This window comes from Sorex fumeus, unplaced genomic scaffold, assembly GCF_029834395.1.
Source record: "Sorex fumeus unplaced genomic scaffold, SorFum_2.1 ptg000107l, whole genome shotgun sequence".
NCBI lineage: Eukaryota > Metazoa > Chordata > Mammalia > Eulipotyphla > Soricidae > Sorex > Sorex fumeus.
Genome location: NW_026606164.1, coordinates 2,052,870 through 2,073,892, shown reverse-complemented (window position 1 = coordinate 2,073,892; position 21,023 = coordinate 2,052,870). Strand labels below are relative to the sequence as shown.

Sequence of the window (21,023 nt, the reverse complement as noted above, 5' to 3'; positions counted from 1 at the left end):
CCGTGGGCTCCCTTGGGCACACAGTGTGGATGAGCAGGTGGGACACGTCCTGAACCGCTCAGGATGCCTCTACAAGGGCTGAGCCCAGCCCTGACCTGGGAGACTCCCGGGCCACACCTAGGCACACACTGGGCACACCTGGGACACACTTGGGACGTACCTGGGGTACATACTTGAGCCACACCTGGGCACACACCTGGGCACACACCTGAGCATACACCTGGGACACACCTGGGGCACATCTGGGCACACACCTGGGATACATACTTAAGCCACACTTGGACCACAGCTGGGCACACACCTGAGCACACACCTGGGGCACATACCTAGGCACTCACTAGAGGCATATCTGGAACACACATGGAGCACACTTGGGACACACCTGGACACACATCTGTGGCACACATGGGCATATCTGGGGCACACCTGAGGCGCACCTGGGCACACATTTGAGACATACCTGGGACACACATGGGGCACATCTGGGACACACCTAGGCACACACCTGAGGCACACCTGGGCACACATCTGAGACACACCTGGGACACATATAGGGCACACCTGTTACCTACCTGGGACACACCTGGGACACACCTAGCCACACACCTGAAACACACCTGGGACACACCTAGGCACATACCTGAGGCACCCCTGGGGCACACCTGGGACACAGCTGGGGCGCACCTGAGCCGCACTCCTGAGCCACTCCTGAGGCACGCTCCTGGGCTACCTCCCTGTCCCCCAGCACCGGGAGGGGCGTGGGCCTGCGAGCGGGCAGCTGTGGGCTGAGAAGTAGCTGAGCAAGAGCAGGACCGTGGCGGGGACGGCGGGGCAGTGAGCAGCCTGCAGGGGGGGCGCAGCACAGGGGTGTGGCATGTGGAGGGGGGTGTGGCGGGGATGTGAGGTGGGACATAGTGGGAGCGTGGTGTGGGCTCGGGTGTGAGGACGTGGGGGCATGACCTAGGGACGTGGCCTGGTGTGTGACACAGAGCGTGGCGTCCTCCCTGGGGGCGTGGCGAGGCTCCTGGCCAGCTCTGTGGGTCGGGGCACTGCAGGGGGCCCTCCGGGGCCCATGTCTGTGTGGCGTCTGTGTGTGGGTGGGGGCACACAGGGGCCTTCATGTAGTGGGGACCGAAAGGAGGCAGCGTTGGGGGCCCCTGTGGGCGTCCAGCCCACTCCTGGGAAGGAGGGGCCTGAGGCAGCCGTGGTGGCAGGCCCCAGCAGCAGACAGCTGGGGGGGGGGGGGTGGGCAACAGGCCCCTTTCTGGGCCCGGGCGTCGTGGCCTCCTGCAGGCCTGCTCCAGCCTCTGTGACTCCCGGGGCCCCGGCTGCAGGCCGTGCGGCGGGGGCAAGGCCATGATTCGCCCCTCAATAGCTGTGCGGGGAGGGCCCATAGGGTGTTCGGGTGTGGGGCTGGAGGGTGCCGGGGGGAGGTTTCAGGGAGGACACCGTGCATGTCCCGAGTGTCCCCCAGGGCCCGTGCTGGGGACCTTGGCCACGGCGGTGTGTCCTGTGGCTCTGGAGGGCAGGGCGGACGGAGCTGCCCTTCCCGGCTCTCTGCCTTCTGTGGAGAAGCTAGTTATGCTTAATATGTTTTGTTAATGGTCGTGTAGCTGTCAAGCCGGTGCCATTATTCCTGTTACATCATTAGGGCCCATTAAGGTGGCATTAGCGGCTGATGTCATTATGCTGCGGGCGTGAGCCATGGCGGCCACGAATGATGGATGCGGCTTCTGCCACGGGAGGGGCCCGGATGGGCTGGGGGCTGCCAAGGACCTTGAGGTCCTGGCTTGGTGCAGGCGTGGGTCGGGCCTGCCGCCCTGTCCAGGCCTGTGGGGCTGTGCATGCCAGGTCCTGTGGCCTCGAGCAGAGGTGGCTGTCAGAGACGGGGGCCCCGTGCTGACGTGCAGCTGTCGAGCTGCAGCAGAGTCTGTGCCCAGCCCCCATATCCAGGTGTGCCCGGGGCAGCAGGGCCTCTGTGCTGGGCATGGGGCTGTCAGTGCCAGCCAGTCCCCTCCCATGTGCCCTCCTGTCTCTGACTTGTGGGACAGGGCTGGGCTGGCCACGTGGCCTGCCCCATGGCCCAGATGATTCCAGAGTACTGGGCAACCTGGTGTGGGGGCTTCAGAACAGAGGCCGTGACCTGTCCAGGGCAAATGACCGTGGCTGACTCACAGCGACCAGGGGCAGGGGGTTCCGTGTCCCCACGGGGGCTCAGGTGGCCCTGCAGGTGCTCAGCCAGCCTGGACTTGCTTGGGGTCGACTCGCAATTTGGGCGCAAACTCTCCCTCGGGCTCCGAACTCGCCCTCAGGGTCTAGACTCGCCCTCAGGGTCCAGACTCACCCTCCAGGTGTGGACTCGCTCATGTCTGGAGTCTCCGGGGTCCAGTCCTAGGACCCTCTTGTTCTACCCCCCCCATCACCCTTATCTCCCTAAGGCCAGTGACACGAGAGGCCCTGGGGCTGCACACCCCCCCCGAAGGTGGGGGTCGGGACAGGCCCCTGTTTGGGGAGGGTGCAGGGATACAGGAGGCGTGTCTGCCCCCTCAGGGCTGCCGTGGGGTCAGGGCTGTGGGATTCACCATCGCCCCAGGTCGAATACAGGCAGGAGCACCCGCCAGGGAGCTGAGCGTCCACCCCAGGGCCTCAGTGACGGCCAGGCTGTACCGATGTGTGACCCCGACCCGGACCTCCATGCTGCCTGCAGCTCTGGGCAGCAGGTCAGCAGGGGTCACTCCTGGGTGGGCCCTGGGGCCCTCAGGAGCAGCCGTGCCTGTGGGCTCTGGGCCGCTCCCCTCATGCAGCTCTGCTATCGGGACTCCGCCCCGTGGCCCCCAGCTGCCGTGGCAGGGGTGCGGGGAGCTGGGGAGCTGGGACTCAGGGCTGGGCCTCACAGCTTCCAGCCCTGCCCGCGTCTGCAGGGCCCTGCACCGAGCCCCCGTCTGGCCGCTGAGGATCAGCGTCTCGGATGTGAGAGGTGTGGCGCCTGGGCGGGGGGCCGGTCGCGCCTGCCTGTGAAGCCTTGGCAGCGCCTGCTCGGGGACTCCGACGTGCTCGAGTAGCCCCGCCGTGAGGGTGGAAACGCGGCTCTCGCTTTCCGCTCCGGGGTCCCCACCCCCCTGGGCCAGTCGCCCTGCTTCTCCGACAGGGCCCTTGCCCACCAGTGTCCGCTCGTTGCCTTGGGCGACGGGGCTGCGTGGATTTCCATGGGGCGTGAGTGTGTGCTCGAGGCAAGCTGGCCCATCAGTACGGTCGCGGGGATGTGGCGGCACCCAGACGTCCCACGTGGGCCTGGGGCGTGGCCACGGGGTAGAGCTGGGATGTGGCAGTAGTCACGTGTGGAGCTGGGACGTGGCAGTGGCTGGTCACACGTGGAGTGGGGACATGGCGGTCGGTCACGCATGGAGCTGGGATGTGGCCGTAGGTCACACGTGGACTTGGGATGTGGCAGTGGCAGGTCACATGTGGAGTGGGGACATGGCGGTCGGTCACGCATGGAGCTGGGATGTGGCAGTAGGTCACACGTGGACTTGGGACGTGGCAGTGGCAGGTCACGCGTGGTGTGTCCCTTATGTGGCCGTGCAGCTTTCAGGGAGCAGCGTGGAGGCTGAGCAGGCTCTGAGTTTCCCTTCCACGGTCTCTTCCAGGGTGCAGGGGCCCACGGTGACCTTCAGAGTGAGCCCCGGAGTCCACAACCTGACAGAGGCAGACGTGGCCCAGGCGGCAGGTAAGCTGTTGGTGCAGCCCGTCTCCCGGTAGATGGAGCAAGGCCGGGTGACCTGGGTGAGCCCTCGAGCACCTGCGGCTGGCACGTGTGGTGGGTAGGTGGGACAGAGAGCCCTGTGGACCCACTGTGGTCAGCACCCACGCCGTAGGGTGGGAGAGGCCTCGACTGTCATCCGTAGCCGGCTGTGGGCTAGGGCAGCTCTGGGTTCAGGGACAGCTCGGTCCCCCCGCACTCGGCCTCGTCCCTGGCATCTGTGCTTGTGGCTCTCCACGGTGAGGGTCGTCCTCTGCCTTTTCTCCTCGGCCCCAGTTTCCAGTGCACTGAGAACACACAAGGGCTCAGTCTTGGTATTGAGCCACGGCCCTGGGGACGGGGGCCACGGACACAGCAGGAGTGGTAGGTGCTGGCTGCAGCACACGCACGCATTTTCGGACCGGTGCGCACAGGCCTGGTGGTGTGGGCACCCCGGCGGCCTGCCTGGCCGTGCTCGCCTTTGGGGTGGCACAGGGGATAGGATTTGCAGCCTCGCGTGTGCCGGCTGAGGGTCAGCTACTGAGCATCCTCACATCAGTGTGTAGCACAGGAACGCCGGAGCGAGGGTCCCCACAGCCCCCTCGGCTGAGACCCAGAGCCTCAGGGTGGGTGCTGTGAGGGGCTCGTGGGTGACCGGCCCCTCTTCCTGCGTTCCCATGCGCGGAAGCGGACGTGGGGACTCGAACCTGCTCCAAGTCGTTTCGGACGTGCCTGTGCTGCGGGGCTCTGGGCTCCAACCGGGAGGCACCTCCAGGAAAGTGCGCTCCCTGGACCCCCTGACGGCACCGGCCACCTCCTGCTGGCCGCGGCCCGGCACACACATGGTCACAGCTCTTCCTCCCATGCCCTCCAGTGCTGAGTGTTTCAGATGTGCCTCGTGACGTCTGGGGGTGCCTGAGTGCCTGGCACGCCCATGTGGGGCAGAAGAGCTGCACCCAGGGCCCCTTCGGGGGCGTGTCCCCATGCCAGAGTCGCTGCCCCCTGACGGGAAGGTCACTCAGGTCCAGCTGCTCCTTTGCTCTGATGCTGTGGGTGGGACAGGGACAGATGCAGGACGTGGAGGCCTGTCCTGGCCTCTGTGTGGGAGGAGCCGGCGGTCGCCAAGTGGAGGCGAAACAGGAGAGATGTGACGGGGCCAGTGACCAGAGCGGGGGATCCACGAGCAGCTGGTCAGGGAGGGGCGGGCCACCTCTGCCCTGCTGTCTCTGGGGGTCCACAGCGAAGGGCTCCCAGGACCAGCTTGGCCAGGGCAGTGGCTGGTGGCCTGTCCTCAAGGAACATGCACCGGGCAGGCCGTCTCCTGGGCACTCTCTCTGGAGTGAAAGTGGATGTTGGTGTCCAGTACAGTCCCTGGAGGGCGGTGCCACAGCAAGCGCCCTCTGAGCGGCTCGTGTGCACACAGGATGCCCGTGAGCCGCCCCGCTCCGGCACGTGAAGGTGATCAGTCGCATCCACAGACTCGTCCTGCCCACTTCACGGAGGACAGGATGCTGCCCCCAAAGCCTGGCAAGTCCCGAGGCCTGGCGTGGCCTGGGTGGGGTCCAGGGGCCCGCACGCATGAGCACGTGAGATGAGGTCTAACTCATGGGCGCCTCTGCCTTCTGCTGATCACGTCGAAAGGAAGATGCCTTGAGCAGACACAGCAGGCTCTGCTGCCTCAGGCCAGGGAGGCCACACCAGGTGGGCTCATCAGTGGACACTGCACTGGCCTGTGAGCACCCCCAGGGAGAGTTCGTGCCTGCACCAGGAGCTATGGCTTCTGGGGATCCTCGTACTCAGGAGGGCCCATGTGTGTCACTTCAGCCATTCACATCGTGGGCCTTACTGTAGCCGCTCCTGGAGAACCACAGAACACCATCACCTTCGCCACTGCCACCATTATGTCATCGCTCTGACCAACACCACCAAACTGCCACCACCCCCACAGTCATATTATCACCATCTCCATCATCACCACCACCACCACCACCACCACCATCATATCACCATCACCACCATCACCACCATCCCCAGCACCATCACCATCACCATCACCACCCCACCCCCACCATCACCACCGCCACTATCAACATCACCACCATCACACCACCACCACCATCACCATCACCACCACCTTCACCACTGCCATCACCACTGTCACCTTCGCCAACACCATTATGACCACTGTGTCCCCGTCACTGCCATTATCGTCAGCCCCAGCAGCACCCACTGACACCTCCCCACCCACGCAGCTCTGAGCAGGGTGCAGGTCCTGCTGCATTCTGTAGCTGCAGTGGGAGACGGCGTGAGCACGGAAAGTCGACGAGGCATGGGAGCCACCTGGGGTCTGGCAGCTTCAAAGTCAGTTCCGAGCAGAGAGCCAGGGCGAGGCGGTACCACGGCGCCTGCTGGATGGGGCTCGGGCTGAGCTGGTGTGTGTCCATGCCTGTCCAGTCGTGACTTCCCCTCCTTGGCCTCACAGACCAGGGACTCTGAGTCAGAGACGTGCCGGGCACACGGGAGACTGGCCTTGCAGAGCGGGACCCTGCCTCGCAGGGTGGGTCTCTGCCTGCTCCTTCTGGTTTCTCCCAGGGAAGCTGGCCCACAGACGTCCCCAACACTTTCGATTGATGCCCGTCAGTTTGCACCACTCACCGAGGGAGGACGCCTGCAGTGCCCACTCAGCGGTGCTGACCACGACACTGACGTTTCTTTAAATCAAAACTAGGCGTGCCCTTCTCCGGAGGGAAGTCACCTCCCAGGAAACTGGGCCAGAGGCCACAGCCACTGTGTGACCAGGGTCTGCCCTGAGGTGCCGTCTCCGGCTGACTGGTGTGGTGCTGACCCCTCCCCGGGGGTGACAAGGCCACCAAGCCCGGTATGAGGCCAATCCTCAGCGCCTTGTCGGTTCCTGGCACTGCACGGGGCAGATGAGGGTGCGTCTAACCACCGGTCAGGTGTGGAGCAGGTGTCCACTCCTCTGATGGCGTGAACACGCCTGTAGGCACCGAGTCCTGTGTCAGGGCCTGGGAGTCGGCATGGTTGGCGGGAGGAAGCGTGCAGGGCCCGGGCCTGGCAGCAGCAGAGCTGAGCGGGGCCTGTCACAGCTCTGTGGAGGGAGCAGGAGGCCACCAAGTGGAGGCGAGACGGGAGAGACATTGCTGGGCCGGGCCAGCAGCGGGGGAGCGCCGTCAGCTAGTCAGGGGGAGGGGCGGGCTCCGGGGCTAGGAGGGTCGTTTGGGGCGTGGGCGCCAGTCCGGTAGCTTTCGTGTCCACTGCTGCCTGGTGCCAGGGGCCTGCGCCCCTCACCCACAGACCAGGGGGCAGCTTAGCTGTTGGCACCGTGGGAGTCCCACGCATGTCCTCCCCCTCAGCCCCTCCTCCCTGCTGGAACCCAGGCCAGGGGCCCCGCCAGCCCTGTGGGCAGAAACCAGCTCCCGGCTCCAGAGTGCGTCCAGCTGGCCGGCAGTACGGAGGGTCCAAGCATGGCCGCCCCCCACATGTGCACCGACTCACCACACATGCACCACGTCACACACGCCATGTCACACACATGTGCACACACCATCTCACCACACACCACATATCACATCACGCACATCATGTCACCCACAAGTGCACACCACATCACACACACGTGTCCCACATTACCCACACGCTGTGACACCCACGTGTGCACATACCATGTCTCCCAGACCGTGTCACCCCATACATGTACATTACCCAGACACACCATGCCACACACACATACGTGTGCACCACACACATGCACACTCATGCGTGTCGCCCCTACACATGTCACCAGATGCACACAGCGCATCACCCACACACACCCACACAGCATGTCGCCCCTCACCCGTGCCACGTGGCCCCAGGGCCTGACCTTGACCCTGCACATAGGGACCGTCTGTGAGCAGCGAGTGGCACAGGCAGAACAGCTCCTGGGGCCACGCCAGCGCCGAAGGGATGGCGGGGACAGAGCCGCCATGGGGGGACAGTCTGCAGGCCCCGTGGGAGGCCACGTACGGACCCCGGGGGCTTCAGGGCGCCTGTGGCAGAGCCAGGAAGAGCACGTGAGCGCCCAGGAGACCGGGCCCACCCTGCGCGCCTCGCGGGCCCTCTGCTGCCACCTGTACTGACCCCCGCTGCCGCGAGCCCTTCCCTGACACCCAAAGCCACGGCACTTGGGTGTCACTCACTTCGTCACTAAACCCTTGATTTCTCCAGAACCTTCTGCCTTGCCAGAACCTCCCACGGCACCAGGACCCGCCCCACCTCTGCAGGCACAGCCACACCCAGCGTCCCGGCCGCTGCTCCCCGCCCCCCTCCCCCACTCCCTCCCCCCCCTCCCCTCCCCCTCCCCTGACCCTTCCCCCCTCCCCTGCACCCCCTCTCCTCCGCTCTCCTGCTCCCTCCCCCACTCCCCTCCTCCCCTTGCCCCTCTCCTCCCCCATCCTCTCCTCTCCCCTGCTGCTCCCTCCTCCCTCTGCACTCTGGGGTGCTCCTCCCCCTTCGCTCCTCCCCCTCCCCGCTGCTCCTCTGCCCAGTGCTCTGTAGCAAACCCGCCGCGCCAGCTGCCATGGCCCCAGCCAGGAGCAAGCTGACCCCATGTGGAGGGTGAGGCCCCGAGGGTCCGAGTCGGCCACTGCCCACGGCCCAGCAGCATTTGCTGGGGTCTGAACTCTCTGCCCCTGCCTGTCCCCATCCTGACCCCAGGAACTGACCTCCTGCTGGTGCAGGGGACAGCGGCTGCTCGGGAGCACCGGCTTCTCACGCCTGGAATCTTCCCGACACAGCTGCGGTCAGGAGAGTGATCCGCCCCCCACCCACCCTGTTCGCTCCTCCAGCGACGTGCTCCCAGATGCACGAGCTTGACCGTCTCGCCCCTGCCTTCCACCGCTCAGCCATTCTTTATCCTCCAGGGATGGCTCTGGACATTCTGTGGGCGGTTGGTCTATCAGAGCAGGGAGCTCGGGTCAGTATTCAAATTCCCTCATCCCAGGCATCCCGGAGCTGCTCTGTGGGCAAATCAGTTTCGTGGGTGTGTGTGCTGTGGGGCTGCGTCATGTGAGGCTCTTGACAGTGGGGTGCTGTGGTGTGTGGGTGCTGTGGCCTGTGGGTTCTGTGACTGTGGGTGCCGTGGCCGTGGGTGCGAGGACCTGTGGGTGCCGTGGCCTGTGGGTGCCGTGGCCTGTGGATACCGTGGCCTGTGGGTGACATGGCCTGTGGGTCTTGTGACCTGTGGATGACGTGGCCTGTGGGTGCCATGGCCTATGGGTGCTGTGACTGTGGGTGCCGTGGCCGTGGGTGCGAGGACCTGTGGGTGCCGTGGCCTGTGGGTGACATGGCCTGTGGGTACCGTGGCCTGTGGGTGACATGGCCTGTGGGTCTTGTGACCTGTGGATGATGTGGCCTGTGGGTGTCGTGGCCTATGGGTACCGTGGCCTGTGGGTGACATGACCTGTGGGTCTTGTGACCTGTGGATGACGTGGCCTGTGGGTGCCATGGCCTATGGGTGCTGTGACTGTGGGTGCCGTGGCCTGTGGGTGTCGTGGCCTATGGGTACCGTGGCCTGTGGGTGACATGACCTGTGGGTCTTGTGACCTGTGGATGACGTGGCCTGTGGGTGCCATGGCCTATGGGTGCTGTGACTGTGGGTGCCGTGGCCGTGGGTGCGAGGACCTGTGGGTGCCGTGGCCTGTGGGTACCGTGGCCTGTGGGTGACATGGCCTGTGGGTCTTGTGACCTGTGGATGATGTGGCCTGTGGGTGTCGTGGCCTATGGGTACCGTGGCCTGTGGGTGACATGACCTGTGGGTCTTGTGACCTGTGGATGACGTGGCCTGTGGGCGCCGTGGCCTTTGGGTAACGTGGCCTGTGGGTACCGTGGCCTGTGGGTGACATGGCCTGTGGGTCTTGTGACCTGTGGATGACGTGGCCTGTGGGTGCCATGGCCTATGGGTGCTGTGACTGTGGGTGCCGTGGCCGTGGGTGCGAGGACCTGTGGGTGCCGTGACCTGTGGGTACCGTGGCCTGTGGGTAACTTGACCTGTGGGTCTTGTGACCTGTGGGTGCCGTGGCCTGTGGGTGCCATGGCCTATGGGTGCTGTGACTGTGGGTGCCGTGACTGGGTGCCGTGGTTTTTTGGGGCTGTGGCTTGAGGGTGCTCTCACGGGTGAGTGCTCCACTCCCCGGAAGGATGCTTTAAGAAGTGTTGTTGTCTTCTGCGCCACAGTCTTAAGGGAAACGTCTGACTGATGCCTGGCGCTGCCTCACCCTGCGTCCTCTGTACCCGGCCAGCAGGAAGGGGGTCACTAAAGCCGGACCACAGCGAGGATGTCCCAGCTCTTGGGCACTGAGCCCAGCCGTTCCCCAGACGCTGAGCTCTAGTGGACGTGCCGGGCTGCACAGACAGGGCTGGCTGGGCACCGAGAGGCCAGCCCGCACCCGGGACACTCCCCTGCCCTGGGCTCCCTGTCCACCTCGGAACATGCTGGAAAATCATTCCTGCTGTGTCCGAATTGGGAATCTGGGGAACCAGGGCCGAGGGCAGGAGCCGGGCCGCTTGCTCCAGCCCTGCGGTCCCCGGGCTCACGGGCAGCACTGACTCCCTGGACAGCGCCGGGGCACCCGCAGGGCTCCAGGGGGAAGGGCACCTGGGGGACGAGCGCACGACCGGGCTGGGGCATGCTGGGGTCCTCGACTCTGTCGCAGAGTGCGTGCGCGTGGCCTCTGCTCCCAGCTGCGAGTCGCGGGGACCCTCCGGGTCACGGCTCCATGTGGGGAGTCGGCAGCAGCTGCTGTGCCAACGGGGCCGTTGAGATCAGCACGTCACTCCCTGTCCTTGGAGATGGGACGGACGTCCCGCTGCACTTGGCTCTGCCGTGCAGGCGCCTCTCAGACCGCGTCCTCTTGCCGGGCACCGTGGCCGCTGGGCAGCTGTAGCTTGCTTGGCAGCTCTGATGGCAGACAGCCAACCACGATGCCTCGCCAACCGCTGACCACCAGTGCCTCACTGAGTGCCACCGACACATCAGTAACCCCTGACCTCCGATGCCTCACTGAGAGCTGACCACCACCAGCTCACTGACCACCACCAGCTCACTGACCACCGGCCACGAATACTGGACATTGACCAACAATGCCTTGCTGTCTGCCAACCTCATAACCACCGAATCCTCACTGACCGCTGATCTGACTGCTCATTGACCACTGACCGCCGATGCCTCGCTGACCACCAACGCTGCACTGATCAATGACCCACGAAACCTGACTGAACACTGGCTGCCGATGCCTCAGTGATCACTGACCGCCGACACCTCACTGACCGCTGACTGCTGGTGTCTTGTTGGCCATGGACGCATTTTGCGGACACTGGCATTCACTGGGGCTCAGCTGCCCACACAGGTCACCTCCTCACATCTGCTCACACAGCACAGTGACTCTGGCCCCGACCCTGATGCCCACCCCCACCACCTACCTGGCCACTAGGCTGCCCAGCCTCAGAGTGTGAGTTATGGGGCCGGAGACACAGGACAGAGGCCATCACTCTCCACGGAGCCCCACACACTGCTGGGAGTGACCCCGAATCACTGGGAGTGACCCCGAGCACCCCCCAGAGTGACCCCTGAGCACTGCCAGGAGTGATCCCTGAGCTCTGTCAGGACTGATCTCTGAGCACTGTCAGAGTGGCCCCAAGCACTGTCAGGGTGACCCCCGAGCACTGCCAGGAGTGATCCCCGAGCACTGTCAGGAGTGGCCCCGAACACTGTCAGGGTGACCCCCGAGCACTGCCAGGACTGATCTCTGAGCACTGTCAGGAGTGACCCCTGAGAACTGCCAGGAGTGATTCCTGAGCTCTGTCAGGAGTGGCCCGCGAGCCCTGCCAGCCGCCACCCTGTCAGTGACCGCTCCCAGGCACACTCCTGCTCACCACCACAGGGGCTCGAAGACCCCCAGCTCCTTGGCCCTTCCCGTCCCTTGCGCAGCCCTGAGCTGAGCCCGGGTCCCGTCTCCCCGTCACAGGACACGCAGGAGGGCAGGGCCCACCGCACGCCTTGCTCTCACGGCCGCCCCTGATGTCTGTCCAGGAGCCATGTGCTGGGCACCCAGCCTCAGTGGCCTCTGCAGTGCCCGGCGGCTTGGTGTGGGGGGGCACAATCAGCCCTTGAGCTGAGGCCTGGACACCAAAGGTGAAGACGGGTCCGTGCCATGACCCAGACCCCGGGGCCAGCGGCGAGCTGAGAGCTGCCCTCTGGAGGGGCAGGAGGCCTGCACCCCCCAAGGAACACTCAGCACCCGGGGACTCTGCCTTCTTGCACCCAAGGGGACACCCCTGCTGGCCCCTGGGGGGATGTTAGGACCTGGAGGGACTCTCCTGCAAGTGGTCGGACACGGAGGTGCCAGAGAAGCTCCCCAGACTCGACGGACGTGCCAGAGAAACCCACCACGGCAACCACCAGGCTGTGCTCGGGGGCCACTCCTGACAGTGCTCAGGGGTCACTCTGGGAGGTGCTCGGGGTCACTCCCAGCAGTGTGTGGGGCTCCACGGAGAGTGCCCAGGGAAGCCCAGGCTGTGCACCCGGCAGGCGCCGTGGCCTCTGTCCTTCCTGTGTCTCCGGCCCCATAACTCACACTCCGAGGCTGGGCAGCCTGGTGGCCCGGTGGTGGGGGTGGGCGTCAGGGTCAGGGCCTGAGTCGCTGCTGTGTGAGCAGATGGAGGAGGTGGCCTGTGTGGGCAGCTGAGCCTGCTGGGGACCATGTGAGCCGGGGCCAGCGTGTGCTCCGCTGGGACACGGGCTCTCGTGGCCCCTCCATCACCAGCCCCGGTGTCCCGGTGCCCCCGCACCCCCGAGCACCCCCAGCCAGTCCTCCCGGGGAGAGAGAGAAGCCACAGGCCTCTGCTGGCCACAGACTCACTGCCCGCTTTCCCCCTCGGGCGTGTCGTGGCCGGCACAGGCTCCGGCCTGCCTGCTCGGACCAAGTTCCCTCGGGGGTGGCCACGCTGAGTTGCCGCCCCGACCTCAGCCCCTGCAGCTCAGCACCCCGTCCAGAGCGGGGACAGGCGACTAGCGACACGCCCCCAAGCCTCGCGGTCTGCCCATGGGCACGTGAGCCGGCCGGGCCTCCCACCGCAGACAGCGGACACACAGGTGATCCCGCACGGGCACTCGAAGCCGCGCTCCCCCGGCGGCCACGGTCACGAGTCCGGTGGCAAAGGGGCCTGCAGCCGCTCTCCCCGGAAGGGGGCACCTGCCCCCGGGTGGCTTCGAGCTCCCCCTCCTGACGCCCCCTCGAACCTAAAGCACCGTTGAGAAGCTACACGCAGACCTGGGCTCGGGCCCAGCACACAGGCCGGGACGACCCGGGTGGCCGGTCACAGAGGCTGGACCAAGCTGGGCTCTGGGCACAGAGTGGCAGCTGCAGCCGTGAGGGTTGTTGCAGCTCGAAGGGCCTGGGGTCAGCGGTAGGAGGGCGGGTGCCAGCTGGGCTCATCAGGTGTGCCCCAAAGCATCGAGGTCTGAGTATCGGGATCTGCATGCTGGGGTCTGAGTACTGAGTTCTGAGGACTGGGATCTGAGTACTGAGTTCTGAGTATCGGGATCTGAGTGCTGGAGTCTGAGTATTGGGGTCTGAGGACTGGGGTCTGAGTATCCAGTTTTGAGTACTGAGGTCTGAGGACTGGGGTCTGAGTACTGAGGTCTGAGCATTGGGGTCTGAGTACTGGGATATGAGTATCAAATTTTGAGTACTGAGGTCTGAGTACTGGGGTCTGAGTATTGAGGTCTGAGTACTGAGGTCTGAGCATTGGGTCTGAGTACTGGAGTCTCAGTAGTGGGATCTGGGTACTAGGGTCTAAGTATTGGGGTCTGAGTACTGGGGTCTGAGTAACAAAGTTCTGAATATCAGGATCTGAGTGCTGGAGTCTGAGTACTGGGGTCTGAGTATCAAGTTTTGAGTACTGGGGTCTGAGTACTGGGGTCTCAGTGTTGGGGTCTGAGTTCTGGGGTCTGAGTACTGGCATCTGAGTATTGGATCTGAGTGTTGGGGTCTGAGTACCGAGGTGTGAGCATCGAGGGCAGATAGATATTGGGGCTGGGATGAGGGTCTGTGTCGGGATCTGGGCCCGGGCTGGGTCTGTGGCCCCTTGGCTGTCCCAGGGGAGGGTGGGGGCCGTCTCTGTGCTGAGGCCTGGCTTCCTTCTGGGCTGCTGACAGGAAGCCGCGGGCACCTGGGAAGGAGCCTCGGGGGAGGGGCAGCCGCTGGCACCACAGCGCCCAGTGTGGCCGCCCCTCCCCCAGCTGGTCTCCCTGATGTCCCGCCCCACCATGGGCCCAGCCAGCAGATTGCACCACCGGCCGCCCCCCCCCCCCACTGCTCTCCTGGTCACCCCGGGCTCCCTGTGCATAGAACCAGCAGGCCTGGCCCCGGCCACCCCAGACCCCCTGAGGCCCGTCAGCGGCCCAGGAGGGCAGAGGCCGGCTCCTCGGAGACCCTCCTGGGCCGGGGTGAGCGGACTGTCCCTGAGCGGTGAGCGGTGAGGCGCCCACTGCACTGCCCTGCCCTCTGGGGTCGGGACACCCACGGGGACCCCCTCCACGGCGGGCACTGACAAGCCCCCTGCAGCCGGAGCAGAGAGGCGGGACCCCCGTGCATTCACACACGCCCGAGGCCCCTCCCTCGGGGCCCGCCAGGGCTGGAGCAGGTGCCGCCGGCCGGCGCCGTGGGTGGGAGGCCGCCTTTGTGGGCCCGATTCCTTTCACCTTGTTGCCGCGTCTCCAAAAGGCAATTAGTGGTTTCTCGGGCTGCGGCTTCCCTCATTGCTGGGGTATTTGCATCATAAAGAAGCTGATTGGTAAACACCCTCTCTGCCGCTCCCTCGCTAATTGGCTCTGCCCCCCTCGCCCCTGCCCAGCCGCTGCTGCACGGGCCTGGCGCTGTCCACCACGCTGCAGCCCCCCAACCCCCTGCCGCCACTCCTGGCCGCGTTGCCGGGAAACCGGGTGTCTGCTAATCTACAGGGTGTGCTCGGGAAGGTCTCTGGGGACCTGGGGAGGGCGGTCGGGAGAGAAGCCCCTTCCTGCCCCCCCAGCCCCCCGGGCCCCTGCTGCGGGTGACCCTGCCCGGTGGGGCCGTCCTCCTCGGTCACCTGGCGTGCTGCCCCCGGCGGAGGCCCACGTGCCCAGCCCCTCCTGAGAGAACAGCGGGGGGCACGGAGGCCTGGCGGGGCTCTCGGTGCGCCCCTCCCAGCAGCGTGCTTCTGCCTGGCCTGGCCTAGTTACCAGGTTCCGCCGGCCGGGCTGTCAGCTGCGGTGGACATGGTGGACACGGGTGTTAGCTGTCTGCTTAGTGGCGGGAAAGGGGCCAGGAGCTCGTGTGTGGTCGTGGTAAGGGCGGCCCCACCTTCAGCCAAAGGCCAGTGAAGTGGAGCTCTGGGGAGGAGCTGGCCGAAGCCCCCCACCGCCCCCACGCGGTGGAGCAGGCAGGGCCGTGCTGTCCGCCTGGGGTGCCAGGCCGCAGGGGCTCCGGCTCTGGCCACACCTCCCCTCGGCAACCGCCTTTGCCCTCAGGATTTGCAAGGTGAGGAGAGGAGAGTCTGGACCCCCAACGTCAGGGCCTTCTGGGTGAGGGGCCCGGGCACCACCCTGGGGTGGGGGTGCTCGGGGTCACTGGGATACCCCTGGTTGTGTGTGGGGGCCTGGAGCTCGCAGCCTGCCGTGTGCGGCCTCTGAGCTTGCCCAGCCCTGGAACACGGCCCCGTGGGGAGAACAGGCTGACGTCCTTTTGACGAAGGGACAGATGAACAGAGGTAGCGCTCAGCCGCGTGGAGGGTGCTGGTGGTGGGTGGTGCGTGCACCCGTGGGTGGCAGCTGGGCCGAGGCGGGCAGGCATGGGAGGACCACGGTCGATGGATGAGACGAGCTCTGGGTGATGGGTGGGAGATACGTGGGTGGTAGACCCCTGGGTGAAGAAACACAGGAGGCGTGAGAAACGCGGGATGGAGGTGGGGAGGGGCGGGCCGGTGGCGGGGAGGGAGGAGGCGTGTCCTCCCGCGGATGGAGGGAGGGGACCCGGCGCCTTGCTGGGAGGGTGCCCAGGCCGGCCGAGGGAACCAGCTGGACTCCTCCAGAGCGTGGCTCTCGGGCTGCTCGGTGGGTCCAGCAGTGGGTCCTGGTGGCAGCTGCCCCGTGTCCTCCCGGCTGTGTCCTGCTGTCCGGGGGCCTCCTGGACGCGTCCTGCCCGCTCCCGCACCCCTCATCTCCCACTGCCGTCAGTCCTGGCAGGGTCCTGGCCTGCCGGAGGCCTCTGGGAGCAGGGGACGGCGAGACGAGTCAGATCACTCAGGGCCGCTCACCCTGGCCACAGGCCTGCGCAGGTCCCAGACCACAATCCGCAAGATGCGACTCCTACCCTCCCTCCCTCCTTCCCTTCCTCCCCCTCTCGCTCCCCCGCTCTTCTTCCTCCTTCCCTCCTCCCCCCTCCCTCCCTTTCTTCCTTCCCTGGAACTGCGTCTTCACAGGAGGCCCCCGGACTGGGCAGGGCCCACACTGTTCCCAGTGTTGCCCGCTGTGGTCTCTGCCACCACAGGGTCTGGGTCCGAGCATCCTGGGCCTGGTGGGGAGCCCCTCTGGCACTTGGAAGGACCCGGTGTGGTCTGGCTCGGGCTGCCCCCTGGGCGGGCATGTGGGCTGCCTGCAGGGGTTCGAGCCTCCGCCCTCAGGGCCCTGGCTCACCGAGGGGTGGCAGCAGAGCCGGGGGTGCCGGGGATGGAATTGGCCATGCTCTCGGGCTGCAGTGGGCTCAGGCCTGACCTCCCCCCAAATCAGTGTCCCAAGGGGACACCCTGGGGTCACGCTCCTCCAGAGACCCTGTGGTGGCAGAGACCAGCAGGCGGGCTGGGTCCCCTGGGACGGGAGGGGAGGGAGGGGAGGGCTGCCCTCGTCCCAGGGCCTCATCCCCGGGGAGGCTCGGGGTGGGGGGAGACTGGGGGGGACTTGGAGGGGAGGTTTGGGGGGGAGATTCGGAGGTGGGGAGGTGCTCTTGGGGAGAGACTCCTGGGGAGGCCCTCGCAGGGTCAGTTTAGCCGCTGGCCGTGAGCACCGGGCCCTCCCCCTCCGTGTGAGCAGATTCATGACCCCAGCAGGGCGGGGTCCAGGGAAGGGAAGGCGAGTGGGCAGGGGGCGGAGGCAGGGTCAGCGATGCCCAATCCAAGGGTGCTGGCGAGGGCCGCAGAGGGGCCGCCACGCAGTCAGGGGCCAGGGCCAGGGCTGCCGTGTGAGGAGGGGGCCCACCGCTTGGGGCTTGTCAGCTGGGCGGACACGGGCCTGCCTGTGCCCTTCTGAGCAGGCCCCACACACGGCCGCCCACGGGTGCCCTTACCTGAGTCTGGGAGGCTCAGTCTGGGTGCCTCGGAATCCAGAACATTCCAGAGCGCAGGCAGAGGGGTGCGGCAGGGCCGCCGAGAGCCGGGCCTGTGCCTCGGTCCTGTGCCCTGGTACAGCTGGCCAGCAGGGCCCTGACTGTCTGTGCGCCTGCCAGGGGCACCCGTGGGCCCAGGTGGTCCCTGTGGGTGTGCCAGGCTGTGTCCGGCTGTGTCAGACTGGGCGTCTGTCAGGCTTGTGAGTGTGTCCGGCTATGAGAACGTTAGACAGTATCCAGCTGTGTGGCTTAGCTGGGTCAGACTGGAGCCTGTCAGGCTTGTGCGTCAGGCAGTGTGTGTCAGGTTGTGAGTGTGTCAGACTGTGAGTATGTCAGACCGCGAGGGTGCCAGGCTGTGTATGTCAGGTTGGGTGTGTGTCGAACTGTGTCTGGCTGTGTGTGTTGGGGTTTGTGTGTGTCAGACTGTGAGGCTTGTCAACTGAGTGTGTTCAGCTGTGTTGGGCTGTTAATGACAGGCTGTGTACACTCTGGGTCAGGCTGTGCGTAGTCAGACTGTGCCAGAGTTCGTCAGGCTGAGTCCGACTGTGCAGGGCTGTGTCTGTCAGACTGCACCAGGCTGTTTGTCAGGCTGTGAGCACGGCAGGCTGCCGGATGATGTCAGGCTCATGTGTGTCCGGCTGTGCGTCAGACGTGAGCGTGCCAGACAGCACAGAGGGGGGAGGGTGCAGGGATGGACACCAGGAGCCCTGGGCATACCTGGCCCCTCGGCGCTTCCTGAGGGCGCTGCCAGGAGCTGCCCGGCCCACAGGTTCCCGCCCATTTGGCCGCCGGGACCTCTCAGAGGGGCCCAGAAGCTGGCACCATGGCTTCACGCCAGTGTGCTGGGCCAGCCGCTGCCCACACATGTGCTCCAGGCGGAGCCTTGCCAGCGTCCTGCCACACTCAGTGTCCCCATGTCGGTACCGTCCGGAGCAGAGGACACAGTGCCGCGACGGGACGGCGAGGGGCTGTAGGCAGATGCCAGCCCGCCTGGGCACTGCCGTCCTCGACTCCTGCTCCCCTGCCTGGCCCCTCCCCTCCCCCGCCCGTCCCCTGCATGCCAACCCCTCTTCCACTGCCTGTCCCTCCCTCCCCTGTCTGCCCCTCCCCTGCTCAGGGCCAGCCCTGTTGTCCCTCTTCCCTCCCTTCCTGTCCCCTCCCCCACCCCTGCGCCTCCCCACTCCTGCCCTGCCCCTCCCCTCGCGCGGTGTCCCCGTCTCCCCTGCCCCTCTGAGTGGCGTGTGTGATGGGACTAATGACAGCTAGAACCAATTCCGGTAACGAGGTCACCTTGGGCGCTGTCTGACGCTGTTTTCCACGGCAGTTGCCGAGGAGGCCCGGCCCCGTGCCCAGAATCTCTCGCTCAGCATTGGGGCCGGGGCTGGAGTGTCCGAGCCGTGGACGAGCGGCCGGCCGCCCCTCGGCCGTGGCGGGGACGCGCTCACCTGCGCTGAGGTTCCTGACACGCCAGCAGCTGGTGCAGCGGCCAGGGGAGAGTTTACACGTGCTCCTGGCAGAGAACTGGGGCCACGGGGAGGGCGACACGCGTCACAGGAGAGGCTTCAGCGCTGCATCCCCAGGGTCGAAGCAGGGGTCAGGGAGCACGGTGGGGTCACATGGGGACAAGGGAGCATGGTGGGGTCACATGGGGTCAGGGAGCACAGTGGGGTCACATGGGGTCAGGGAGCACGGTGGGTCAGACAGGGACAAGGGAGCACGGTGGAGTCACATGGGGTCAGGGAGCACGGTGGGGTCACACGGAGACAAGGGAGCATGGTGGGGTCATAGAGGGACAGGGAGCACGGTGGGGTCACATGGGGTCAGGGAGCACGGTGGGGTCACATGGGGTCAGGGAGCACGGTGGGTCAGACAGGGACAAGGGAGCACGGTGGAGTCACATGGGGTCAGGGAGCACGGTGGGGTCACACGGAGACAAGGGAGCATGGTGGGGTCATAGAGGGACAGGGAGCACGGTGGGGTCACATGGGGTCAGGGAGCACGGTGGGGTCACATGGGGTCAGGGAGCACGGTGGGTCAGACAGGGACAAGGGAGCACGGTGGAGTCACATGGGGTCAGGGAGCACGGTGGGGTCACACAGGGACAAGGGAGCATGGTGGGGTCACACAGGGTCAGGGAGCATGGTGGGTCAGACAGGAACAAGGGAGCACAGTGGAGTCACATGGGGTCAGGGAGCACGGTGGGGTCACACGGGGACAAGGGAGCACGGTGGGGTCATAGAGGGACAGGGAGCACGGTGGGGTCACACAGGGTCAGGGAGCACATGGGAGAGCCGTCTGCGCAGCAGTAGGGCGGGCAGACGCAGGTCACGGGGGCAAAGGGACACACGCGTGTGCGCAGGCCGTGCGGGCTGGGGTCGTGTGGGCTGGCTGCCCGGCAGGACGGCCTGGGCCCGTCCTCGTGCCTTGGCTGCCCTGTGGGGGACTCAGTTCCCCAGACCCGGGGGCCGTGTGGTCTCCGGGCGCTCAGAGTCACTGCTGTGCGTCCTTGCGGTGGCCCGGTGGCGAGCGCAGGTGGTAACCCGTCTCTGGGCCTGGCTTGCGGCATGCTCAGAGGGCTGCGGTCACTGGCTGGGGACGGGCCAGGTCACGGCTTCATCCAAGCTGACCTGCATCCCGCCTGGCCCCCGCATGGCTCTCCGGGCCCTCCTGAGCGTCCCGGCATCCGAGGCTGTCACCACACCATGCTCCCCCAGCGACCAGAATGTTCTGGAAGAGTCCTGGAGGCTCTGCGGCTGGCCTCGGGCAGGCCCGCGGCCCCACAGACGGCACCTGTGCCCTCCTGGCCACGTGCACTTGGCACCAGCATCTCAAGTCCGCCCTCTCGAAGGAGCTGAGGGTCAGGAAACCGTGACTGCAGAGTCCTGCCCGGCAGCAGGGGACGGCCGAGAGTGTCCCCTGGCGGCCGAGCATGGGCACCCGCCTCCCTGCAGCCTGTCTGTCCTGGGGAGCAGAGCCCACAGCCGAGCCGCCATCCTGCCCCCTGAACAGCTCGGCAAGGGGCCCTCTGGTCACCCGCGTCTGCCCCATGGGTCCTGGAGCGTCCGTGCAGTGGGGTCACCCCCCAGGCGATCAGCACGTCTAGAACCTTCCCACCAGTTAAGGAAAGTCCCTGGCCGGCTGTAGGATTCCCTGCGGCCGTTACCCAGGTTCTGCCTCGTGGGTCAGACGTTGGGTCTCAGTTTCCGTGACTCGAGACCCAGCAGCTCCCGGTTCTGGTTTGTCTCGTGCCAGGGCCCAGCGACCTGCCACCAGCAGGGACAAGGCCCAAGTGCCCGGCACTGGGCCGGACAGGTGCTCACAGCCGGGGGGCCTGGGAAGCGGGTGCTGCCCTGCCCTGCTCACGTCTGCCAGCCTCGCCACTGGGCACGAGCCCCCGCCAGGCACAGGACATGGATGCCCTCTGGAGAGATCACGGCACCCCTCCAAGCCCACGGTCGCGCCCGCTCTGGAGAAGTCTGCAGGGAGGGCCCTCTGCTGGGCCCAAGGGTTCCCCCACGGGTGGACAGCTTAGAATAGGACGGAAGCTTAGGTCGCCATCGCCTGGATGGTCCCCGTCATCACCCCGTCACCCGTCATCACCCCGTCACCCGTCATCACCCCGTCACCACCCGTCACCCCACCGCCCATCCCCCCTCACCCCTCGCTCCATCACGTGCCAGAACCCCTCATCCACTGAGAGCGTGTCCCCGTCGCTGCCCTTCCTGTTGCTGAGGTGGCCAGTGTTTTCGCAGGTGCCAGAGCTGAGCCGTGGAAGCTGGTACTGAGGAGACCGTAGGGGGCCCGTCCTGCACTGCTGTACGGGAAGCTGGTCTTTTGAGGGGTCCTTGTCTAGTATCCAGCACCCG

The 21,023-nt window shown here is 66.1% G+C and overlaps 1 protein-coding gene across 1 annotated transcript in view; it reads left to right on the top strand.

Annotated features, from left to right (window-relative positions):
- The window catches only part of PTPRN2 (protein tyrosine phosphatase receptor type N2), a 174,951-nt gene that overhangs the window by 77,868 nt on the left and 76,060 nt on the right, over positions 1 to 21,023 (top strand). Inside the window, exon 8 of the mRNA XM_056134846.1 lies at positions 3,648 to 3,727. Coding sequence (XP_055990821.1) covers positions 3,648 to 3,727 — 80 coding nt within the window. The remainder of the gene's footprint in view (positions 1 to 3,647; positions 3,728 to 21,023) is intronic.